This window comes from Sus scrofa, chromosome 2, assembly GCF_054392235.1.
Source record: "Sus scrofa isolate SSC_HxYL_T2T_F1_AM1 chromosome 2, Sscrofa_HxYL_maternal_Yorkshire_Landrace_v2.0, whole genome shotgun sequence".
In the NCBI taxonomy this organism is placed as follows: Eukaryota; Metazoa; Chordata; class Mammalia; order Artiodactyla; family Suidae; genus Sus; species Sus scrofa.
The window spans coordinates 101,782,063-101,803,013 of record NC_139384.1 but is presented as its reverse complement, the minus strand read 5'-3'; the positions used below and the strand labels follow the sequence as shown (position 1 = coordinate 101,803,013).

The following is a 20,951-nucleotide window of genomic DNA, read 5'->3' as shown; positions in this document are numbered from 1 at the left end:
CAAATGCAAAGATATCAACTTACTAACTGTATGACTGTGATCTCAGTGAGGAAACTCTGAAAATGAAAATGACCCTGAAGAGTGTAGTTGATAAGGGAGGTCAAGATTGGTATTTTCCAGAAGTTGTTACTTGAACTGGCTAAGTGAAATGAAGAACTTAGTTATTAGGAGAGAGATTATTTTAAACATTATAGAAAAACACAAGTGAGGTGAGTATAAACAATCTCTATAAAGAACACCAGGTACATGCCCAGGATTATTCCAAAAGTAGTACATCACTCTGCTTCCTTCTTCCTTTATTAAGTGCCCTCAAGGCAGTATAAAAATGCCTGGTGTTTGTACAGACTTACTAAAGAAACAGGAAAGAACAAGATGAGTTAACTCAACAATCATAGGATCTCTCCACAGAGAGACAATTTCAAAAGCCAACTCCAGGTCTACTTCATGCAAGTATAAACAAATACTTCTTAAACACACTTGAAAATTGACTAATACAGAAGTAGCTGTTCTTTGGAGTTCCCGTAGTGGCACAGTGGTTAATGAATCTGACTAGGAACCATGGGGTTGCGGGTTCGATCCCTGGCCTTGCTCAGTGGGTCGAGGATCTGGTGTTACCTTGAGCTGTGGTATAGGTTGCAGACGCAGCTCAGATCCTGCGTTGCTGTGGCTCTGGCATAGGCTGGTGGCCACGGCTCCAATTAGACCCCTAGCCTGGGAATCTCCACATGCCATATGCCGCGGGAGTGGCCCTAGAAAAGGCAAAAAGACAAAAAAAAAAAAAAAAGTAGCTGTTCTGAGTTGTACATCTCTAACCCAGAATAATTATTATTCTATAAGATTTTATACAGGCGTTCCCATTGTGGTTTAGCAGGAACAAACCCGACTAGTATCCATGAGGATGTGGGTTCCATCCCTGGCCTCACTCTGGGTTAAGGATCTGGCATTGCCATGAGCTGTGGTATAGGTCTCAGACGTAGCTCAGATCTGGCACTGCTGTGGCTGTGGCTGTGAGCTTCAGCTCCGATTCAACCCCTAGCATGGGAACTCCCATATGCCACACAGTTCAAATGGCTATACTTCCCAAGTCCATTATAGATTTAATTTGATCCCTGTCAAATTACCCATGACATTTTTCACGGAACTAAGATAATTCTAAAATTTATATGGAACCATGAAAGACCTAGAAGCAGTCCTTAGGAAAAAGAACAAAGAAGGAGGCATAACCCTCTGAGATTACAAACAATCCTACAAAGCTAGAGTTAAAAAAAAAAAGTGTAAAACACAGGCAAAAAACAGACATATGGGTCAGTGGAACAGAATAGAGAACCCAGAAATAAACTCACACTCCTTTGGATAGTTAATCTTTAACAAAGGGGACAAGAATATGCAGTGGGAGAAAAGACAGTCTCTTCAGCAAGCTGCATGTAAAGCAGTGAAGTTAGAACTCATCCTCATACCATATGCAAAAAAATAAACTCAAAATGGTTCAAAGACCTAAAAATGTAAGACATGATACCATAAAACTCCCAGAAGAGAACATAGATAAAATGTTCTCTGACATAAATCATACCAGTATTTTCTTAGGTCAGTCTCTCAAAACAGTAGAAATAAAACAAAAGTAAACAAAGGGGACCTAATCAAATCTAGAAGCTTTTGTACAGCAAAGCAAGTCATCAGCAAAACAAAAAGACAACCTATAGACTGGGAGAAAGTGTTTGCAAATGATGTGACTGACAAGTGCTTAATTTCCAAAATATAGAAACAGGTCATTAAGCTCAATATCATAAAAACAACTCAATTGAAAAAATGGGCAGAAGACCTAAATAGATAGATGCAAACTAGTATATATAGGAAGGATAATCAGTAAGGTTCTACTGTATAGTACAGGGAACTATAGTCAATATCCTGTGATAAACCATAAAGGATATGAATATATATATATATATATATTTATGTATAACTGAATCATTTTGCAATATAGCAGAAATTAACATTGTAAATCAACTATACTTGAATAATTTTTTTTTTTTAATGAATGAAAATAGATCAGTATGGTTCAGCTCATTCTTCAGTATACTTCTATTTTGCTGGTGGTTTGTTTTGCCCAACCCTGCCTCCAAATGTATGGGCTTCATGGGCAAGAGTTTTATATTGATTTTCTTACGCCCCTCTCTTGTAGTAATAGCCTTATGCTAGCCACTCAGTTAATCAACATGAATATATTTACCTTTTTTTCAACAGGTGAACGCAAGAGTCCTTATGTTGCAGTATGCTGTGTTGTGATGGCCTTCAGCATCCTCTTCATACAGTAGCTTGGAAAAATGTCAGAATTCAGTTGCCAGCAGATTTAAATATGAAAGAAAGGACTTATCTGCAGAAAATAATGGAAAGGATGGTTAACCCTTTTATCTCTGAACATTGAATGAGATAAATTTCCAGCTACTGCTCTCTATTTTTGTTATTGGACCAATGTTCTATATCAATTAGGATGTAAGCATTTAATACTCAGTGTTTAAATATGTATGTAACGATCAACCTCAGTACTGTCACTACAATATTACATTCTTCATATGTCATTCTCTTGTGTCAGATACCAGTTTTTAGTGAGGTATCCTTAAGGCACATAGTAGAAAACAAAATTAGTTAATTACTCAAGTTCCTTTCACTGTGATTTGGAAATGATAAATCTTCAGAGAATGAGACCTTTTTTTGGACTAGCTTTTTTTCTGGGGAGAAAAAAAGGTTCAATTTGTGTTTGTAAGGATTGCATTCATATTTAATAATGCTTGCTTTTCCTCTGGCCACACCATTTTGAGCATTAACCAGAGTACCTCTACTCTTAGCAAACTGTAGTTTATTACAAGTCTTTAAACTATTTTTTAAAAGCCTATGCAGTTCCTTAGGAGGAAAATAAATGAGGTGTGACTTAAAAGTAGTATTGAGAAAATGTTCCTATTTAACATAAAAGAATTTGGAATACCTGACTGTGTTGTAGCCTCTGATACCACTCTTGTTAAGTATGGATAAATGTCTTAAGCATAAATATGAGAAGCTAACTCATCCTCTAAATAAGACTAAGACCACATACTTAGAGTTCAAAAGAGCTAAACAGAACAATTATACAATGATAATCCTCTGTGTGTTTTTCATTCTTTCTTAAAAGGTGTCAAACCTCCACATTTTAATTACCCCAGTATGCAAAGTGTGTTTTTGTTATTTAATACAGCACTTTAAATCCAGTTTATGTTTTGTCTGTCAGCTTGACGTGGAATCTTGTGTAACTTATTAAGCAGTGATAAAGAGTTTTCAAATCTACTTATCCATATACTATGGCATAAATGTCTTTGAGCTTTGATGATAAAACCTTCAGTAATTTTCATCGAGGCAAGAGAAACACTGGAAATGTGACAAATTTTTCAGTAGAGCAGTTATTATACATTTATGGTTAACATTTCTTAAGTTTCAACCAAAATTCAGTTAAAATTTCAAAGCTAAGAAAACTTAGCTAAAAATTGCCCACTATAGCTAGTATTAATTAGATGTTGTTCTCAGCTATTAATTCCCCATAAAGGTAAAAAGAATAACTGCCCCCACCCTTTTTTAAGAAAAAAAAATTGTTTAGAACTATTTAAAAATGAGCCTACTGGTAGTTCTGTCTGTAAAAACAAAGTACTTAAAAAGAATTCTAAGAAATGCCTAAGAGGGAGTTCCCGTCTTGGCGCAGTGGTTAACGAATCCGACTAGGAACCATGGGGTTGCGGGTTCGATCCCTGCCCTTGCTCAATGGGTTAACGATCCGGCGTTGCTGTGAGCTGTGGTGTAGGTTGCAGACGCGGCTCCCATCCTGCGTTGCTGTGGCTCTGGTGTAGGCTGGCAGCTCCGATTGGACCCCTAGCCTGGGAACCTCCATATGCCGCGGGTGCAGCCCAAGAAATGGCAAAAAGACAAAAAAAAAAAAAAAGAAATGTCTAAGAAAAGCTTGTTATGCATTGCCTGCTTTTTTTTGCAGAAGATGAAAGCTGCTGTAGGCTGTCAATATATTTGTTTATTGTACATTTCTGGCTTATCTATAGCTGGCTTAAAGTGGTGTATTCTGCTTTAGATAGGTAATCTGGTTATGCTAATTGTTCTCCTACTCTGCACTTATCTCTTGGGCTTTGTATTAGGTCAAGGATTTTCAGGGTATCCCAAAAATAGGACTCTTATCAGCATATACATACAAAGTAAGTCACCTTTCTGGGTCTACTTTCTAAGTGGCCATCTGTTGTCCAATTCTGCTGCCAACTAAACTTTCTGAAAGCTATGTCAACTGATTTTTTTATATACTAACAAATCTAATATGAAAGAGGGAAGAATATTCTAGATAATCAGTTCTAGGACATTTCTTTTAAGTTGGCATTTCAGAGGAGGTAGGTGGAAAGTAAAGAATTTCTTTGAAAAATTGTGGTAACACATAAAAATTTTTTTTACTGTGTGTAGATGATAAACAGAGTGGGAGGCAGTTTATTTTGACCCCAGGCATTCTGACCTTTTGAAACACAAGCTCTTTGGGAGGTGGAGAAAGACACAGGATTCTGTGAAGAAAAGCAATTAACATTTTCTGTAATATATTTTTTTTCCAAAGACATACCACTGAATCCTGTTCTCTAACCCAAAGGGCAGCGTAGGTAGTTTTAAGCCCACAGAATATTCAGATATTCCTTTTGTGGTCTTGGCATGGTGGGAGTGTGCAAAAAAGGATTAAGGATCAATTTAAACATTAGATGGACTGCCTCCATCACGTAGTCTTGTAGCAGGGCCAGATGGCAAGGTGGACACTAAAGTCCACAACTTGCCAGATTCAAATACTCTCCCTAATCTCCTTCCTGGCTCCAGAATCTTTTGGTTCCATCTTCCCTGCATGTGTTTTGTGCTGATGTTTAGTTCCTGATTGCCCTTGCCTATGCCGATGGCAGGATCCTGTCTTCTTGCTAAGCGGTCTTAAAAGATAGTCAATCAAAAGGACACACAGTCTGTTGAATTCCCTCTGTGGCTTAAAAAGTTAAGATTCAAGCCCATTATTTTGTTAATACCTATGCTGCTGTGCCAGGCACTATTATCCCAGATGTTCTTAAAAGGTCAAATTCAAAATAGCCTTTTTATATGCTGGGAAAAATAGTCATATGTAATGTGGAATCGACTCCATCGTGTTAGTAAAATGTGGATCAGTCTAGTTCTAACTGGGAACAAAATAAGAGATTTTAGAACGTCAAAAGTGCACAGATCTCTGCATAGTTTTGTGAAAAAGACCTAGCACTTATGAATTGAATATTTATTATTTTATCTATTTTCTTTTTTTGGTCACACCCATGGCATGTGGATCAAACCTGCACCACAGCAGTGACTTGAGCTGCTGCAATGACAACACTGGATCCTTAACCCGCTGCACCACAAGAGAACTCCTATTTCAGTGTTTTTAGGAGGCATTTATAGAGTGGATTCAGTATATTACTACTGAAGATAGAAAGATAAGTATACACTTTTTCCCTTTAGTGCTTCTTAATAGTGATGAGACAAAGGAAGTTATTTATATGAAGTGCAATGTAACAGCATTTATTATTGAGCTAACGACAGGATTCTAGAGGAAAATAAAAAGATGACAATCAGGGATATGAACCTCCTTCCAGAGAAGCAGTGCTTAAGCGGAATTTAAAAGCAACTTACAAAGGCACCAGAGATATATTGTGAATCATCAGGAGCTTGTGCTGCTTGGGGAGAACAGTTGAGCCTTGAAGAGCACAAGTTTGACCAGTGCAAATCCACTTATATGTTGGTCTTTTTCAGTGGTGAATGCTACAGTACTGCATGATCCCAAGTTGGTTGAATCTGTGGATATGAACCATGGTTATGGATGGCTGACTATAGGATATATAGGATTTTGGAATGCACAGACGGTTAGCACCTCTATCTCCTACATTGCTCAAAGGTCAACTGCCTTAAGATCTAAGCCTAGAAAAGTGGAGGTTATATCCTGGAGGGTCTTTATTTTTCTCATTACTATCTATTATCTACCTCAGAATTGAAGGTGAGTATGTTTCCTCCTGCCTGACCAAAAAAAAAAAAAAAAAAAACTTCAAAAAAATAAAATCCTCCCTTGGTGTTTGTGTAAACAAGGTGGAATATATACATGCCACCCTTACTTTGGACAAGAATACAGGAATAGCCTCTCCAGAGACGCCTGCCTAGCAGAATAAAGCCAAGGTAACTTACCAGTCCAGTCAAATATTTTTAGCAACTCTTAGCTTATACTCTGTAAATGCCAAAAGCCGTCAGGATTGTTAAAGCACACATGTGCAAAAAAACGAAGGTGGTTGTAATTTCTACATTTCCTGAGTGCACAGAAAAGTTTTCCAATAAATAAGGATGTATACTCCTTCAAAACCTTTGAGAAGTTACTGGATCATAGGAAGCTGAAAACAAGGATGGAAGATTCTTAGAGACCCCTCTTTACTTTCTTTGTTATCCAATAACAGCAAATGTTCAAAATATAAATAGCTGAGTAACAGCTGTATGGTGAATACTGCACAGCCTTGTTATTCTTCATTAGCAAGTTACTACCAGCTTCCAAAAATAGCTTCATAATTATGTCATTTATATACCACCTTCCATGGATTCTTTCACTTTGCTCTAAACCAGCTCCACAATGGTAATCTGAAATGCCACTCATCAGAAAAAAGAGGAGAGGTAGAAATATATTTATTTCCTATGGTTTTGAGAGTACAGAGAGTCGTCATACTCTCTGGCTAGTGCTCATGTCTTCAGTGCATAATAAAGATCAAAATGAACTCAAGAGCTTCCTAGTTTTGTCTTACTGTCAGATGAGTGAAAGTTTTTTTAGGGGTTAAAAAATTGCAATTGCCACCTTTTGAGTAAGATGGGAAATGTTTCTGTTGGTTTTACCTGCATTTTATTTCGTGGCTGGTCATGGTTTGGGAAGGTGTTTGGTTTGGTTTGGTTTTATGGCTGCATCCACAGCATATGGAAGTTCCCAGGCCAGGGATTGAATCCGAGCCACAGCTGTGACCTACATTACAGCTGTGGCAGTGCCAGATTCCCCGAACCCACTGCACCGGGCCAGGGATCAAACCTGAAACTCTGCAGCAACCTGGGCCACTGCAGTCAGATTCTTAACCCACTGTACCATAGCGGGAACTCCTGGGGGTTTTATTTATATCTTAAAGCTATTCAACCTATTACATTGTTATTTCTTTGAGCCTTCAAGAGTCCAAATGTCTTGCTTTGGATGTGAAGTCATGAATTCCCCCAGAGATGGTAGAAATCCAATTCCAACTGATAATGACAATAAATTGTTGACAGTGACTTTCAACCTGTCCTCAACTGAAAGCCCTCAGATGCCCAAACTTTCCAACAAGTAGTAATCACAAGATCTGTGAGCAGTGTCCATCAACGTCAGATTATTCAGCCAATTTACACCATTTACTGAGACCTAAGAAAAAAACATACATGTACTCTGTGCCTTGCTTTGGGTAGCATGGTCTTCCCAAGACCCAGCTAACACAGACAAACCTTTGTTGGACCTATTACTGGACAGAAATTACTTAACCAAATGAATTTCAACAACTATATTTTTAATTGCATTTTGAACTCAAAAAGGACTTTAGATGCAAATAGAGAAACGGTATCTTAGTTGTATCCTTCAATGTATATTATAAACTTCCCACACTGCTCCGTTATGTGGAATGATGTGGAACTATAGAGAAAAATCCCTCAATTTTCTGATTTCTAACTCAGGTCAAGAATTCAAAATGACTTTGCTTGAGATTATTGACTTTAATATAGTAGGAAGGAAAAAATGTTTTTTGAATTCAGATGGTTTTCATTAATATCCTCAACCATAACAGATTTGCTGGGGGGAAGAAAAAGAAATATAAATATTGGAAATAAGGGTAAGTCACTTCACACACTTTGTGGAAGATGAGAACACTCAGGAACTGCAAATACCCAGACACCACTACTGTCTGAACTTTATTTGGCAAAGGAAGTAACCCAGGAGCAAATGTGTAGTGAGGGAGGGTTTGTACCCAAATTTCCAAAATGTCTAATTTACAAACCACTTCACCTTTTTTGATCAAATACTATGTGCAGGCTAAATGCTGGAAAAAAATAATGTGCAAAGATAGTAAACTACTTGAAATAAGGACACATTTAAGGCATTAAAGATTTCAAGTAAGCCAGCATGAAAGAAGGAATATTTGCAGTAGTGAAGCTTTAAAGAAAAGTGATCTGCAGGCTCAGAATAACACCCAGAGATTTGACCTTGGGACTGAAAGCTTGGAACATAGTAAGAACACTCAATAACATTTCATTAGAGCCTTTTATCTAAATGTTAGATAAAAGATTAGATTTTCCTTTAGATTTTATTTAATAAAAATACTGTTTATTCCTTGCTTGTTTTTTAGCTAATGTTATTCACAAATGGAGGAACCTCCGTTAAACCTTGGAAAATGATGAGAGTACAATGACTTATAAAATATGTTTTTAAGAAGTTTACAGTATGAAATTAAAAGATCTGTAGAACACAAAATATAGGGTAATAAACTTGGATGAGTTTTCAGAAAGTTTAGTTTTATGAGTGTATAATCTAAACCTTATTCACATCTCTATTAATGGGTAACTGTTCTGAGCTCTTAGGTAAATCAAAGCCAAAATAACATAGTAACATAGGTCTAAACCCATAATGCAAAACTGTTCATACTACTAGCAACTCCAAAACTAGCTGAGGTTTATTTTTAAGTATTACCATCACAAACATCCTTTTGAATGAGGTATAATTGAATCTTTTAGCAGAAATTGGACACAGAAAACTATTGAGATGGTTCCTGAATCCCTAGTAAATTAATTTGACTTTCCATGAAGAAAGAAATGTAGAATTCAGAGTAATCTTTATGCTCCCAAAGAATAAAAGGTTAATTTGCCTGACACAGCTGCCCCACAAGGTAGTTTCCTCCATTTCTCCTTTTCCATTTCTAGAAGAACCCTTTGAGAACTGGCTGCATACCAGGCACAGTGCCAGTGTCAGGGTACAAAATGTGGAACAAGACAAATGCAGCTCCTGCTGTCACAGAACCTAGATTCTAGTAAATCAGCTAACCAAATTAGATAAGCATGCACAACCTCTAGTACAGTCCTTAAAAAAAAAAAAAAAAAAAAAAAAAGCATGATTTAGATGGAGTGATTGAAGAAAGCCAGTCCATGAAGTTGACAGGCTAAAATCTGCAGACAAAAAGAACAAGAGGCAGAAGGAATAGCATACCCAAGTACCCAGAGATGGGAAAGAACTTGGGACTTGAAGTGATGGAGAAATTGGTAGGAAACTAATATAAACTAAAACAAAGAATGGTGTAAGTTGGATAGAAAAATGGGTCAAATTATGCAGTGCTTTGATCCATAGAGAAGACTGGTGGACTTTTGCAAAACTGGAGCAGGTGTCTATAAAGCTGCCCTTGCATCCAATATTGGAACTAAAGTCCTCAGGGCAGGTAATTGAGAAGGGAAGGCTAGAAGCTTCAGGATGGCCTGAAACCCCTGTCATTGTTGCTCTGATCTTGGTGTTATGGACATCCTGCAGAAAGAAGCCAGTGCCCTTCGCTTTGGAGCCCAGGAGTGGCTCAGGAGTTAAATTGAAGGAAAAAGTAGAATAATTCTAGGCCTAGCCATTGCTTCATGCTAACAACATCAGCATATCTCTGACAATATGTATGAGCTAACACAATAGTGGCTGCTTCACCTCTGCCCTCCAAATTTTACACGAGACCCTCTTGTGGCCCACTCTAACCAAACTTTACAGGAAATGGAATTCTAGGAAAGATGGGACAAGCTAACCAAGCTGACACATTACAAGGGTGTCACATCCTCTTAAGATCCTTCTACCTGGCTCATCTCCCAGTAAGTCAAAAGCAGTTTTTTATCCCTTCTAAATTGTCTTCTCTCTCTGGGCTGCCTTATTTTTGTAAATGGTACTATTTTCCTTCTATGATCAAAACTTTCTAATCCCCTAAAACTCCTCTTTTATCTCTCACATCCTTCCCTTGCTCCCACCAATTTATTAATAATTTATTTCTATCATTTTCACCTCTGCAGTACCTATCCCAGGTCTATGAGTTCAAACTCCCCAGGTGACTATACAATCCCACATATTGATTTCAGATTCAGTTTTGTATAAGCCTCATTCTGGAACCCCAGAAGTACAACAAGGGCATTCTCCCCTCCAAAGACACGTAGAGGAGAGTGAGTTATAGTGGAGGAGCTAGTATGGTGTTATCATTATTTAAACCAAGAAAAACACATTGTAGACAAGATGAAAGATCCAATAAAAATGTGTTCTTATTCCTGTTTCTAAAACTTTAACAGCTGGGCTTTCCCTTGCGGAATAATGTTACATAAATAACTCAGCCAGGAAGCAGAGGGGCTGTGAAGAAGTCCAACAAGATGATAGATGATCTTGGACACTCTGAATATCACACCCAATGGAGTTACAAGGAAATACATGGTCAGTGGAAGGTACTGGTGAGCTGGTGCTGGTATGAAGAGCAGACTTTACAGAACCTTAGTCATGTATTGCTAATTCTTCTACAATATTTTCTTTCTACTTTAGCATATTAACACTCTCTAATCTATTCCATGGGAACTTTTTCCTGCTCCATCCAAATTTGTCATCTTTTAAATAGTCATGGAAATCTAGAGAAAGAGGATTTTAGAGAACAAACTTAAGATTTAAAACCGAAAGAAACTGAATTCTTGTGTTTAATTTTCTCTTAAAGGGGACAAATATCCCTACGTGCATCCTATTTAAGTATTTTTGTCCATATAACTTAGGTAGAGCTCATGTTACATTTCCTTCCACTTGCACTGAAGCATATAGTCTTAGTAGTGGCACAAATGCCAGAAGGCATTGTGAGAAAATACGAATGAGGAACAGAACTTTGGCCTAAGAAATGGAAAAGTGGTGAGAAGGAGCTGCCAGTCTTTATGATAGATAGAGAATAGGGCAAGTTTCCTCATCTTTCTCAGACCTGAGTTAGATGATCTCTAAAAGGCTTTCCAGCTCTCAAAACTGAAGACTGTCCAATATGTATGGTACAGGTTGTTCTTCACTGTCCCCACTTATATTTCTCACCACTGGTTAAAAACAGACAAAGAGCTCTTAGAGAGTTAAGATTCATTTGTTTTTTTCCAGATATATTCTTGGAAATGCCAATGCGGTTGGAAGTTCTACTTTGTGAAAGGTACCCAGGAATTCACCTTGCCAGAAAGAATGTGAGGGCTCACTTCAATCATTTCAAAGAGTTATAGGAGACATTCTGTGATTGCAACAGTGATTATTTCAGTAGGAAATATTTAGGGAGAAAGTGCTTATTCCCCCTCTTTTTTTTTTTAACCTAATCCTGAGATTAACCTTATCTATGATTATCACCAAGAATCAACTCACCTATTGGCTGCGCCATTCAAAGAGAAATGTCCACATCAACTTGAAAGATGAGGAGAAAAAAAAATTCCAAAGAAAATTACTTCTAGGCCTTTAATTGCCAATCATTTCCCTCTACTTTCTACCATCCGAATGTTTTTACTCATGATGATCCAAGGTAACAGGCCAATGGAGCTGCCCCTTACTTCTGATCAGCTAATACAGAGAGACTTACTATGCAGGAGTGAGTCTATTACTTCTGTTTTCTATTACTGATTCTTCCTTCTAAGAGGATGGTGACCTCTGAATGACAAGTCTTGGGATTAAGAGATAGTAGATCAAGCACTTTCAGAATTATATGGGAGACAATTCCATGGCACCTTTAGTTTCAGACCTAAAAATGATTTAAAATTTTTTCTCACTACTCCATTTAAATATACAAACTATAGAACTATTAGAAAATGCAAATAAACAAACAGGAAAAAAATATACAAGTTCCCAGTAATCCTATCAGTCCAAATAACCACAATTAACAATTCATATAAAAATATTTATGTAAAGATATCCATGTAAAGATAAAGCATATAATTTACTTTTACAAAATGGGGTGAAATAGCGCATGCCATTTTGTAGCCTCCCCTTTTAACAATCTATCATGAACATCTTTACACAAATTATAGGCTTTTGCTATTACACCATTTAAAGTAACTGGAGAGTATTCTGCTATACAATGCAACATAATTTATCTAACCCTTGGCCTGCTACTGAATAGTTATATTATCTACAAATAAAATATTATATGTAAAATATATATATGATGTATAATACGTACATATATGGTGTATATGTGTATGTATATGTTGTGTGTGTGTGTGTATAGTTTGGCATTTTGGAAATGATACTTTTAAAAGGGCAGCATGGCACAAATCACATCAGTATCCTCTAAGATTAATTTATATGACACAGGTACTTAAGTGAAATGGATATTCCAAGTTTCTACTTAGCTCTGTAAGAACAGATCTTTTATTCAAGGTAGGTAGCACATGTAGGCAAGAATTGTCTGCTTACTTCTGATTATTTCAAGGGCGCTTGGAAATATCTCCCCACTTCACCTCTGCCCACAAACTGAACTCACACCTTATTAAGAAGCTTAATATTCATATCTTAATAGAGTTGGGCACAATGCATTTTACGTAATTCCCTCCCCCCAAACCATGAGTCTTCAATAAAGTACCTGCATATGATAGATAGGGGAATCAGCTGATGAAGCACCATATTTGAATCCAGTTCTATCAAATATTGTAGGACATTGAGCAAAACAGACCTGTTCTCAGGCGAGGCAAAAGAAATCAGGCACCTGAGAAGTAAGAGAGGCAGAACGTCAGACACAAGAACCTAAAAATGAGCTGAGGCCGTGGAATTATTGTAGAACATTCTGACTGCTGGATGCAATAGCCCTCTATCCTACTGATGCCTCTGCTTCCACAGTTTTTCAGTCATTCAGAATGTAGTGGGGCAACTGCTTCATTTTCATAATGGAAGTTACGGGAGGTCAATTTACAAAATGTTTTGAGAGAATTCATTTATTTGTTTATTTTACAAAATCAAATATAGGAGTTCCCGTCATGGCTCAGTGGTTAACGAATCCAACTAGGAACCATATGGTTGCGGGTTCAATCCCTGGCCTTGCTCAGTGGATTAAGGATCCGGCATTGCTGTGAGCTGTGGTGTAGGTTACAGATGTGGCTCAGATCCCACGTTGCTATGGCTGCAATATAGGCCAGTGGCTACAGCTCCAATCAGACCCCTAGCCTGGGAACCTCTATATGCCATGGGAGCGGCCCTAGAAAAGGCAAAGCAAACAAACAAAAAAAACCCGAATACATATGTAGCCATTAAATATATACAGAAGTAGAGTTTTGACCTGAAAAGATGCACACAATATATTAAGTGATGAAATCTATGTTATAAAACACTTTACGGAAAGTGATCATTTAGTGTAAAAAAATCTTGTATGTGCACACACATATATAGGAAAGGAGTTATAAAAATACAGACTGACATGCTAATAATGGCTTTCTCTAGGAGGCAGGAAAATAAATGGGTTTCCTTTCTTTTTTAAATCTGCATTTCATGGTAAACATAGAAAATAATTGCAAGCACATGTACATCTGAATTTCATGCTCTACTTTTTTCCTTCATGCTTATATTTTCAGGCCATCAAACTCTTTTCGCAATTTGCTTTATTGATTTTTCTCCTCTTTGTTTCATTTGCATGAACATATAAAAGATCTTTGTCCTTTTATCTCCAAATCCAGTGCTCTCATCTTCCCTTTCCCCCCGCTTTCTCCTATACTCATTTTCTCGAACTAGATGTTTCATATGAATTTAGAGTATTCAAGGATGGACACTCCTTATTTGCCTCTTGAAACCCAGAATGTGAACAGTATTTACTAAACTTTCATCTATTGTGTAAATTCTAAATTCTTTGAAGAAGCACAAATGGACTGAATTTACCTCCTAATGCCCCAACTTCAAGTACTTTCAACCATCAAGAAAAGTAAATCATTTAAATTTAGAACTGACAAGAAACAGACTTGGTTATCTCCAACATATATGCATTAAGACTAGTCTGCCAAGGGATTTGTGTAAAGGCAAAAGATAATAAACTTAAAATGTATACACTAGTCAATGAAGGCTTTACATATACAACACAGTGAGTGTGATCCAAGTTCCAGAAATAAATGCCTTGCACTGAATATAAAATTAATGCTAAGTAAATTATTTTTTTTAAGTGATGAAACCAAATTCTTTTCTATCTTGAATGAAATGAAATGCATCTATCTGTGATTATATGGCAAAAAGATGTCAGCTTATAAAATCTCCTGATTCTCTGGTTTATCACTATAATGGCAAATATATCTCCATTCACATTACATACCTAATGCCACACTAGAGAGTCTACTATTTCTTATACCATTCAATTATGTATGCTTTGAGGCTTTTGAAGAAATGAAACATTTGACAAGTCTTAGTAAAAAAAATCTGAGCATGAATGATTTTGTAGCAGTGATTTTTACCTTTGGACATTTAAATTTTTTTCTTTAATTCTATTCACTACTGAAACCAGGTTAATGAACTGTACACTGAACCCTATTATATAGAAGTTGTAGCTAATGATTGAAATCTTCATTCTCACCTAATGATTTATTCCACCTTCCTCACTAGTTCTTAGCACATCAAAAGGGTATCAAACTACTAGCAATTAGATAAGGAATAGAAATGTCAAGGAGATATAATTTACTAGTTTTAGGGTTGTTGATGAACATACTTTACTGATTGGAAAATGCTAATCACTCATTTGAAAGTTAGCTTGCTCACCAATCCCATTATTCACACACATTATGGGAAAGTACAAATGATTGAAAGTTCTCAGAAGTACAAAATAAAGGAGTTTACTTGGGACCACTCTCAGAGGGCTGCTTGTACAGATAGCAAGCATCTTTGAATTCATCTCGGTTTTTTTAAAAGCAGAAATTTTTAATACAGGAAAATTAAACAAGAAAATAGAAGTGTCTCACCAGTCACACTAGCACATAAAATACTTTCTATTTAATACTTGCCTAGGAGTTCCCATCATCGCTCAGCAGTAACAAACCTGATTAGTATCCATGAAGATGTTGGTTTTATGCCTGGCCCTACTCAGTGGCTTAAGGATCTGTCATTACTGCAAGCTGTGGTGTAGGCCACAAATGTGGCTAAGATCTGGCATTGATGTAGCTGTGGTGTAGGCTGGCAGCTGTAGCTCCAATTTGACCCCTAGCCTGGGAACATCCACATGCCTTGGGTACAGCCCTAAAAAGACCAAAAAGAAAAAAAAAAAAAAAAAAAAAGTACAAAATAAAAATCCCACTTTACACTACGCAGATTCTCCTTCTCATCCTGCCCTAAGAACTGTGGACCCATAAACTAATATCCCTGCCTCCTCTGTTATTGTCCAGTTTTACTCTCTGTTTTTCCAAATCCTCCACTTCAAGTGAAATATAAGGATGATTCAGACAGGGTTCTTCTTTGAAAACAACACATACTAACCCAGATCAAATTAAGCAGGAAATAAAGTTATTGGAAGGATATAAGTTATTTTGTAGGATACTTTTTTTTTTTTTGCCAGAAGGCACACACACACATAGACACACAGAAACAAACACACACACACACACACACACACACACACTCACACACACACACAAAGGGAAGGAAATCAAACAAGAACATAGGGAAGCTGGGTAGCTAAAATCTCAGCCAAGTTAATGCCCTGGCTGAACACTGAGCCTTGTCACCAGCACTCCATTACTCATCCCTGAAAGCAGTCTCTCTGTGGATGAAATAAATTCTCCACTTTCTCTGCTTCTATGCATCATAGACTGCAGCTTCAATATCTCAAGAAACAGTGTAAGTCAATTGTTGCCACACCAGAGCTACATAACAAAGCACTCCAAAGTTCAGTAGCATGAAATAAAAATAATTTATTTTTGTTCATTTGTCTATGAGTCAGCAGGTAGGTGTGGTTAGCTGATCTAAACTATACGTGGCTGTAGCTGGCTCCAAATCTCAAGTTGGATTCCATTTAAACTCCTTGTCTCTCATTCTTTTTATACCAGTCAGCTGCCTGGCATTTCTTCTCATGGTGATGGTAGAATCAAGATGGCTAGCAAACCACACTATTGAAGTATGTTTCAAATATCTGATACATCAAATATATGAACATTTCATTGGCAAAAACAAATCATACGGCAATCCCAAAGTCAAAGGGGCAATGAAAACATTCCATCTCTAATGAGGAGTGCTATGAAGTCATATAACGCAAGTTATAGACATAGGTTGGGATCAAGAATTGGGGCTAATATTTCAATTTATTCCAGTGACAATTACTTCTGGTCAAGTTTAGACCTTCTGATAGTTCCCTGGCTGTCACAAAAATGAGTAGAGCAAGTTACCTGGCCCTTTCTAATTCTCTGGGGAGAATGGATCCTACCACAAAGGGGTTCAAATGCTAAGTATCCCATCAAAGGAACAAATATCTATTAAAAGTGCTCATTCATGGCTGATTGAAGACAAGATGGCAAAGAAGGACTTTAACTCACCTCCTCTTGTGAAAACATACAACTGCTGAACAAACCATCCAAAAAAAAATAAAAAGGGAATGGAACCTACCAAAAAATATGTTTTACATCCAAAGACAAAAAAGAAGCCAAAAGACAATAGGAGTGGAGCTTTAGTGATATAATCAAATCTCATACCTTCCAGATGAGCAACTCATACATTGGAAATAATTATATTGTAGAGGTTCTCCTGCTGGAGTGAGAGTTCTGAGCCCCACATCAAGTTCCCCAGTTTGGGGATCTGGAATCAGGAGAAGGAGCCTCCAGAACATTTGGCTTTGAAAGCCAGCAGGGCTTGAGTGCAGGAGCTCCACAGGACTGGAGTAAATATAAACTCCACTCTTAGAGGGCACACACAAGGTTTCAAATGCACTGGGTCCTAGAGAAAAGCAGGTACTCCATAAGAATCTGGACCAGACATACTTGTGGGTCTTGGAGGATCACTAGGCAGGGGAGGGTTGGCTGTGGCTCACTGTGGGGGCAATAACACTGATCATGGAGGCCTCAGGAAATATTCTTTGGAGTGAGTTCTCCCAGAGGTCCCAATTTTAGCACCAACATCTGGCCCCACACAATAGCCTGAAGGCTCTAGTGCTGGAATGCCTCAGGCCAAACAACCAACAGGGTAGGAGCACAATCCCACCCATCAGCAGACAGGTCACCTAAAGTCACGCTGAGCCCATAGTCAACTTGCCTCAAAATACACCCCTTGATGTAGCCCTGCCTACCATCTCCACTCATCAGTGGGAAGGCACCAGTTCCTCCCACCAGGAAGCCTGAACAAGCCCTGGACCAACATCCCCCATCAGAAAGTACACACCAGAAGCAAGAGGAACTAAATATCTGCAACCTATGAAACAGAGACCACAGATACAGAAAGTTGGACAAAATGAGATGGCAGAGAATACATTCTAGAATAAAGAACAAGATAAAAACCCAGAAGAAAAACTAAGTGAAATAGAGATAGGCAATCTACCTGAAAAAGAATTCAGAGTAATGATAGTAAAGATGATCCAAGATATTGGAAAAAGAATGGAGGCATAGACTGAGAGGATACAAGAAATACTGAACAAAGAACGAGAAGATTTAAAGAACAAAGTTGAATAATACAATACCTGAAATGAAAAATACACTAGTAGGAGGAAACAACAGCTGAATAAATTAGGGACAAGAATGAATAAGTGAGCTGGAATATAGAGTGGTGGAATCACTGACACAAAACAAAGAAAGAAAAAAAGAATGAAAAGAAATGAGGACACTCTAAGAGAACTCTGAGACACTAATAAACACACCAATAGTTACATTATAGGGTCATAGAAGGAGAAGAGAGAGAGAATGGGCCCAAGAAAAATATCTGAAGAGATAATAGCCGAACATTTCCCTAATATAGGAAAGCGGTCACTCGAGTCCCATACAGAATAAACTCAAAGAGGAACATGCTAAGACACATTATAGCATATTCACAAAGTTAAAGACAAAGAGAAAATATTAAAAGCAACAGGGGAAAAGCAACAAAAAACATCTAAGGGAATCCCCATAAAGATATCACCTGATTATGTAGCAGAAACTCTGCGGGCCAGAAGAAAGTGCCACAATATACTTAAAGTGATGAAAGGGAGAGACCTACAACCAAGAATACTCTGCCCAGCAAGATTCTCTTTCATATTTGACAGAGAAATCCAAAGTTTTGCAGACAAGCAGAAGCTAAGGAAATTTAGCACCACAAAACCAGCTTTGTAACAAATGCTAGAGGAACTTCTCTAGGTGGAAAAGAAAAGGCTATGACTAGAAACAAGAAAATTATGAAGAGGAAAGCTCACAGTAAAGAATGGAAATCATCCATACCCAATCATGATATCAGAACCAACAATCAGAGATGGGATCAAGATGTCAGATAAAGAGGACATGGCACTCAATTTCTCCCACAAAGAAATAATAATAAAAAAACATACACATGTAACAATTTGCATAGAATGACTACTGAATGCTGGCATAATAACTCAGACTTCCAAAAAGGGCAAGAAACCCTCCACATAAATCGGTAGAACAAAAAAGAAAAGAAGAAAGAGAAGAGAAAAAAAGGAATCAAGATGGGACCTGCACTCCCGTGAGGGAGCTGTTAAAGAGGAAGAAATCCACACCTTGGGAGGTGAACTAACTGACAGGGAGATCAATCAGGAAAGAGGGAGAATCTCAAAGAAAAGTGCAGCAGCCCAGCTTGAGGAAGGCAGGCAGAGAGAGAGTTGTGCAAACAATCAGTACCACTGCCCAGTGCACCACAGCCTGAGAGACTCACTCTATGGAGAGTAAGAAAAATATAACCAAAATGAAGCAGCACAGGAAACATTCCTGGCTAAAAGAAGAGGCGGATTCCCCTGAAGGAGCAAGCAATGAAATCTCTGCAGTCCAACAGACACCAAGTTCAAAAAGGAGGTAACAAAAATACCAAAGGAATAAAGCAACACAGATTACTTTAAAAAGGAACTAGAAACTATAAGGAGGAGCCAAGAAATATTAGAAAATTCATTTGCAGAGATGAAAGCTGAGTTAAAAGCTTTGAACAGCAGAAAGAATAATGCTGAGGAGTGAATAAGTGACTTGGAAGACAGGATAATGGAAATCACCCAATCAGGACAACAGATAGAAAACCAAAATGAAAAAAAAAAAAAACAATATCAGAGATATATGGGATAATGTAAAGTGTGCCAATTTATGTAAAGTGTCCCCAATTTATAATAGGGATTCCAGAAGGAGAAGAAAAAGAAAAGGGGATTGGAAATAATTTCTATACTCTTAAATATGTTGAGGTTAGTTTTGTGCCCCAGTATGTGGTCAATCCTTGAGAATGTTCCATGTATACTTCAAAAGAATGTATATTCTGATTTTTTTTTTTTTTTTTTTTGTCTTTTGGTCTGTTGTTGTTGTTGTTGCTGTTGTTGCTATTTCTTGGGCCGCTCCCTCGGCATATGGAGGTTCCCAGGCTAGGGGTTGAATCGGAGCTGTAGCCACCGGCCTACGCCAGAGCCACAGCAACGCGGGATCCGAGCCGCATCTGCGACCTACACCACAGCTCACGGCAACGCCGGATCGTTAACCCACTGAGCAAGGGCAGGGACCAAACCCGCAACCTCATGGTTCCTAGTCGGATTCGTTAACCACTGCGCCACGACGGGAACTCCTGATTTTTTTTTTTTTTTTGATGTAATGTCCTGAAAATGTCAATTAAGTCTAAATTTTCTATTGTGTCATTTAGGATCTCTGCTGCCTTACTGATTTTCTGTCTAGATGACCTGACCATTGATGTGAGTGAGATGTTAAAAATCTCCTACAATTATTGTATTCCCACCAATTTTTCCTTTTATGTCTGTTAGTATTCATTGTATGTATTTGGGTTCTCCTATATTAGGGGCATATATATTGATGATTGTAATATCTTTGGGATTGAAAAAATATTTGAAGAAATTATGGCTGGAAACTTTCTAAAGAAGGGAACAGATATTGAGATAGATACAGGAAGCACAGAGGTCCTCAAACAGATCTACTCCAAGACATATTAAAATAAAAAAGTCAACAGTTAAAGATAAGGAAAAGATTCTATAGACAGCAAGAGAAAAACAAAAAATTAATTATAAGGGAGCCCCCAACAAGCTGTTAGCTGATTTTTCTACAGAAGTGCTACAGGACATAAGAGAGTGGCAAGATATAGTCAAGGTTCTAAAAATGGAAAATCTGCAAATTAGAATACTCTACCCAGTAAGATTATTGTTTAAAATATAAGAAGAGGTAAGGAATTTCTCAGACAAACAAAAACTGAAAGAATACAGCTATACTAAACCCATTCTAAAAGAAATACTGAAAGGTCTTCTCTAAATAGGAAAGAAATAAGATGATATATGACAGAGGAAATCACAACTGGAAAGTAATCAAATAAGCCAGTATACAGATCAAAGAGAAGAAAAAAAAAAAACTATTTGTAAAAGCAATGATAAACGCAAGAAACAGCAAAAGAATAAACTTGAAGAGGTTAAAAAAAAGACATCAAAATCATAAAATGTGGGGGAGGAGATAAGAAAATCTAGATTTTTGTTTTTGTTTTTGTTTTTAGAATGTGTTTGAGCCTATATGACTATCAGGCTAAAGCAAGGAGATATAGGATGGGGTTAATATACTTGAAAAAAACAGGGAAACAACAAATCAAAACCAAATGATACATTCATAAAAACCAAAAAGAAGATAAACAAGCATAAGATAAAAGGAGATTTAAATCTTTTTCAATTTAAAAAAGAAAAAGGAACAATGGAGAAAAATAAAATCAACTGGAAAAC

The 20,951-nt window shown here is 37.4% G+C and overlaps 1 protein-coding gene and 1 long non-coding RNA gene across 7 annotated transcripts in view; one reads left to right on the top strand and one right to left on the bottom strand.

Annotated features, from left to right (window-relative positions):
• TMEM167A (transmembrane protein 167A) overlaps nt 1–3,239 on the top strand; it is a 30,470-nt gene extending 27,231 nt beyond the window's left edge. The window contains exon 4 of the mRNA XM_003123759.5: nt 2,242–3,239. Within this exon, the coding sequence (XP_003123807.1) occupies nt 2,242–2,312 (71 nt within the window). The 3' untranslated portion in view covers nt 2,313–3,239. The remainder of the gene's footprint in view (nt 1–2,241) is intronic.
• LOC146405620 (uncharacterized) overlaps nt 1–20,951 on the bottom strand; it is a 141,334-nt gene that overhangs the window by 26,087 nt on the left and 94,296 nt on the right. For 2 of the 6 annotated variants that reach the window (XR_014838210.1, XR_014838211.1), the window contains 3 exons: nt 12,699–12,821; nt 5,704–5,865; nt 2,228–2,371 (listed from right to left, as the gene is read on the bottom strand). This is a non-coding gene — a long non-coding RNA (uncharacterized LOC146405620). Of the gene's footprint in view, nt 1–2,227; nt 2,372–5,703; nt 5,866–11,699; nt 11,859–12,698; nt 12,822–20,951 lie in introns of all 6 variants that reach the window. The other 4 variants (XR_014838213.1, XR_014838212.1, XR_014838215.1 and 1 more) reach the window with 3 other exon arrangements.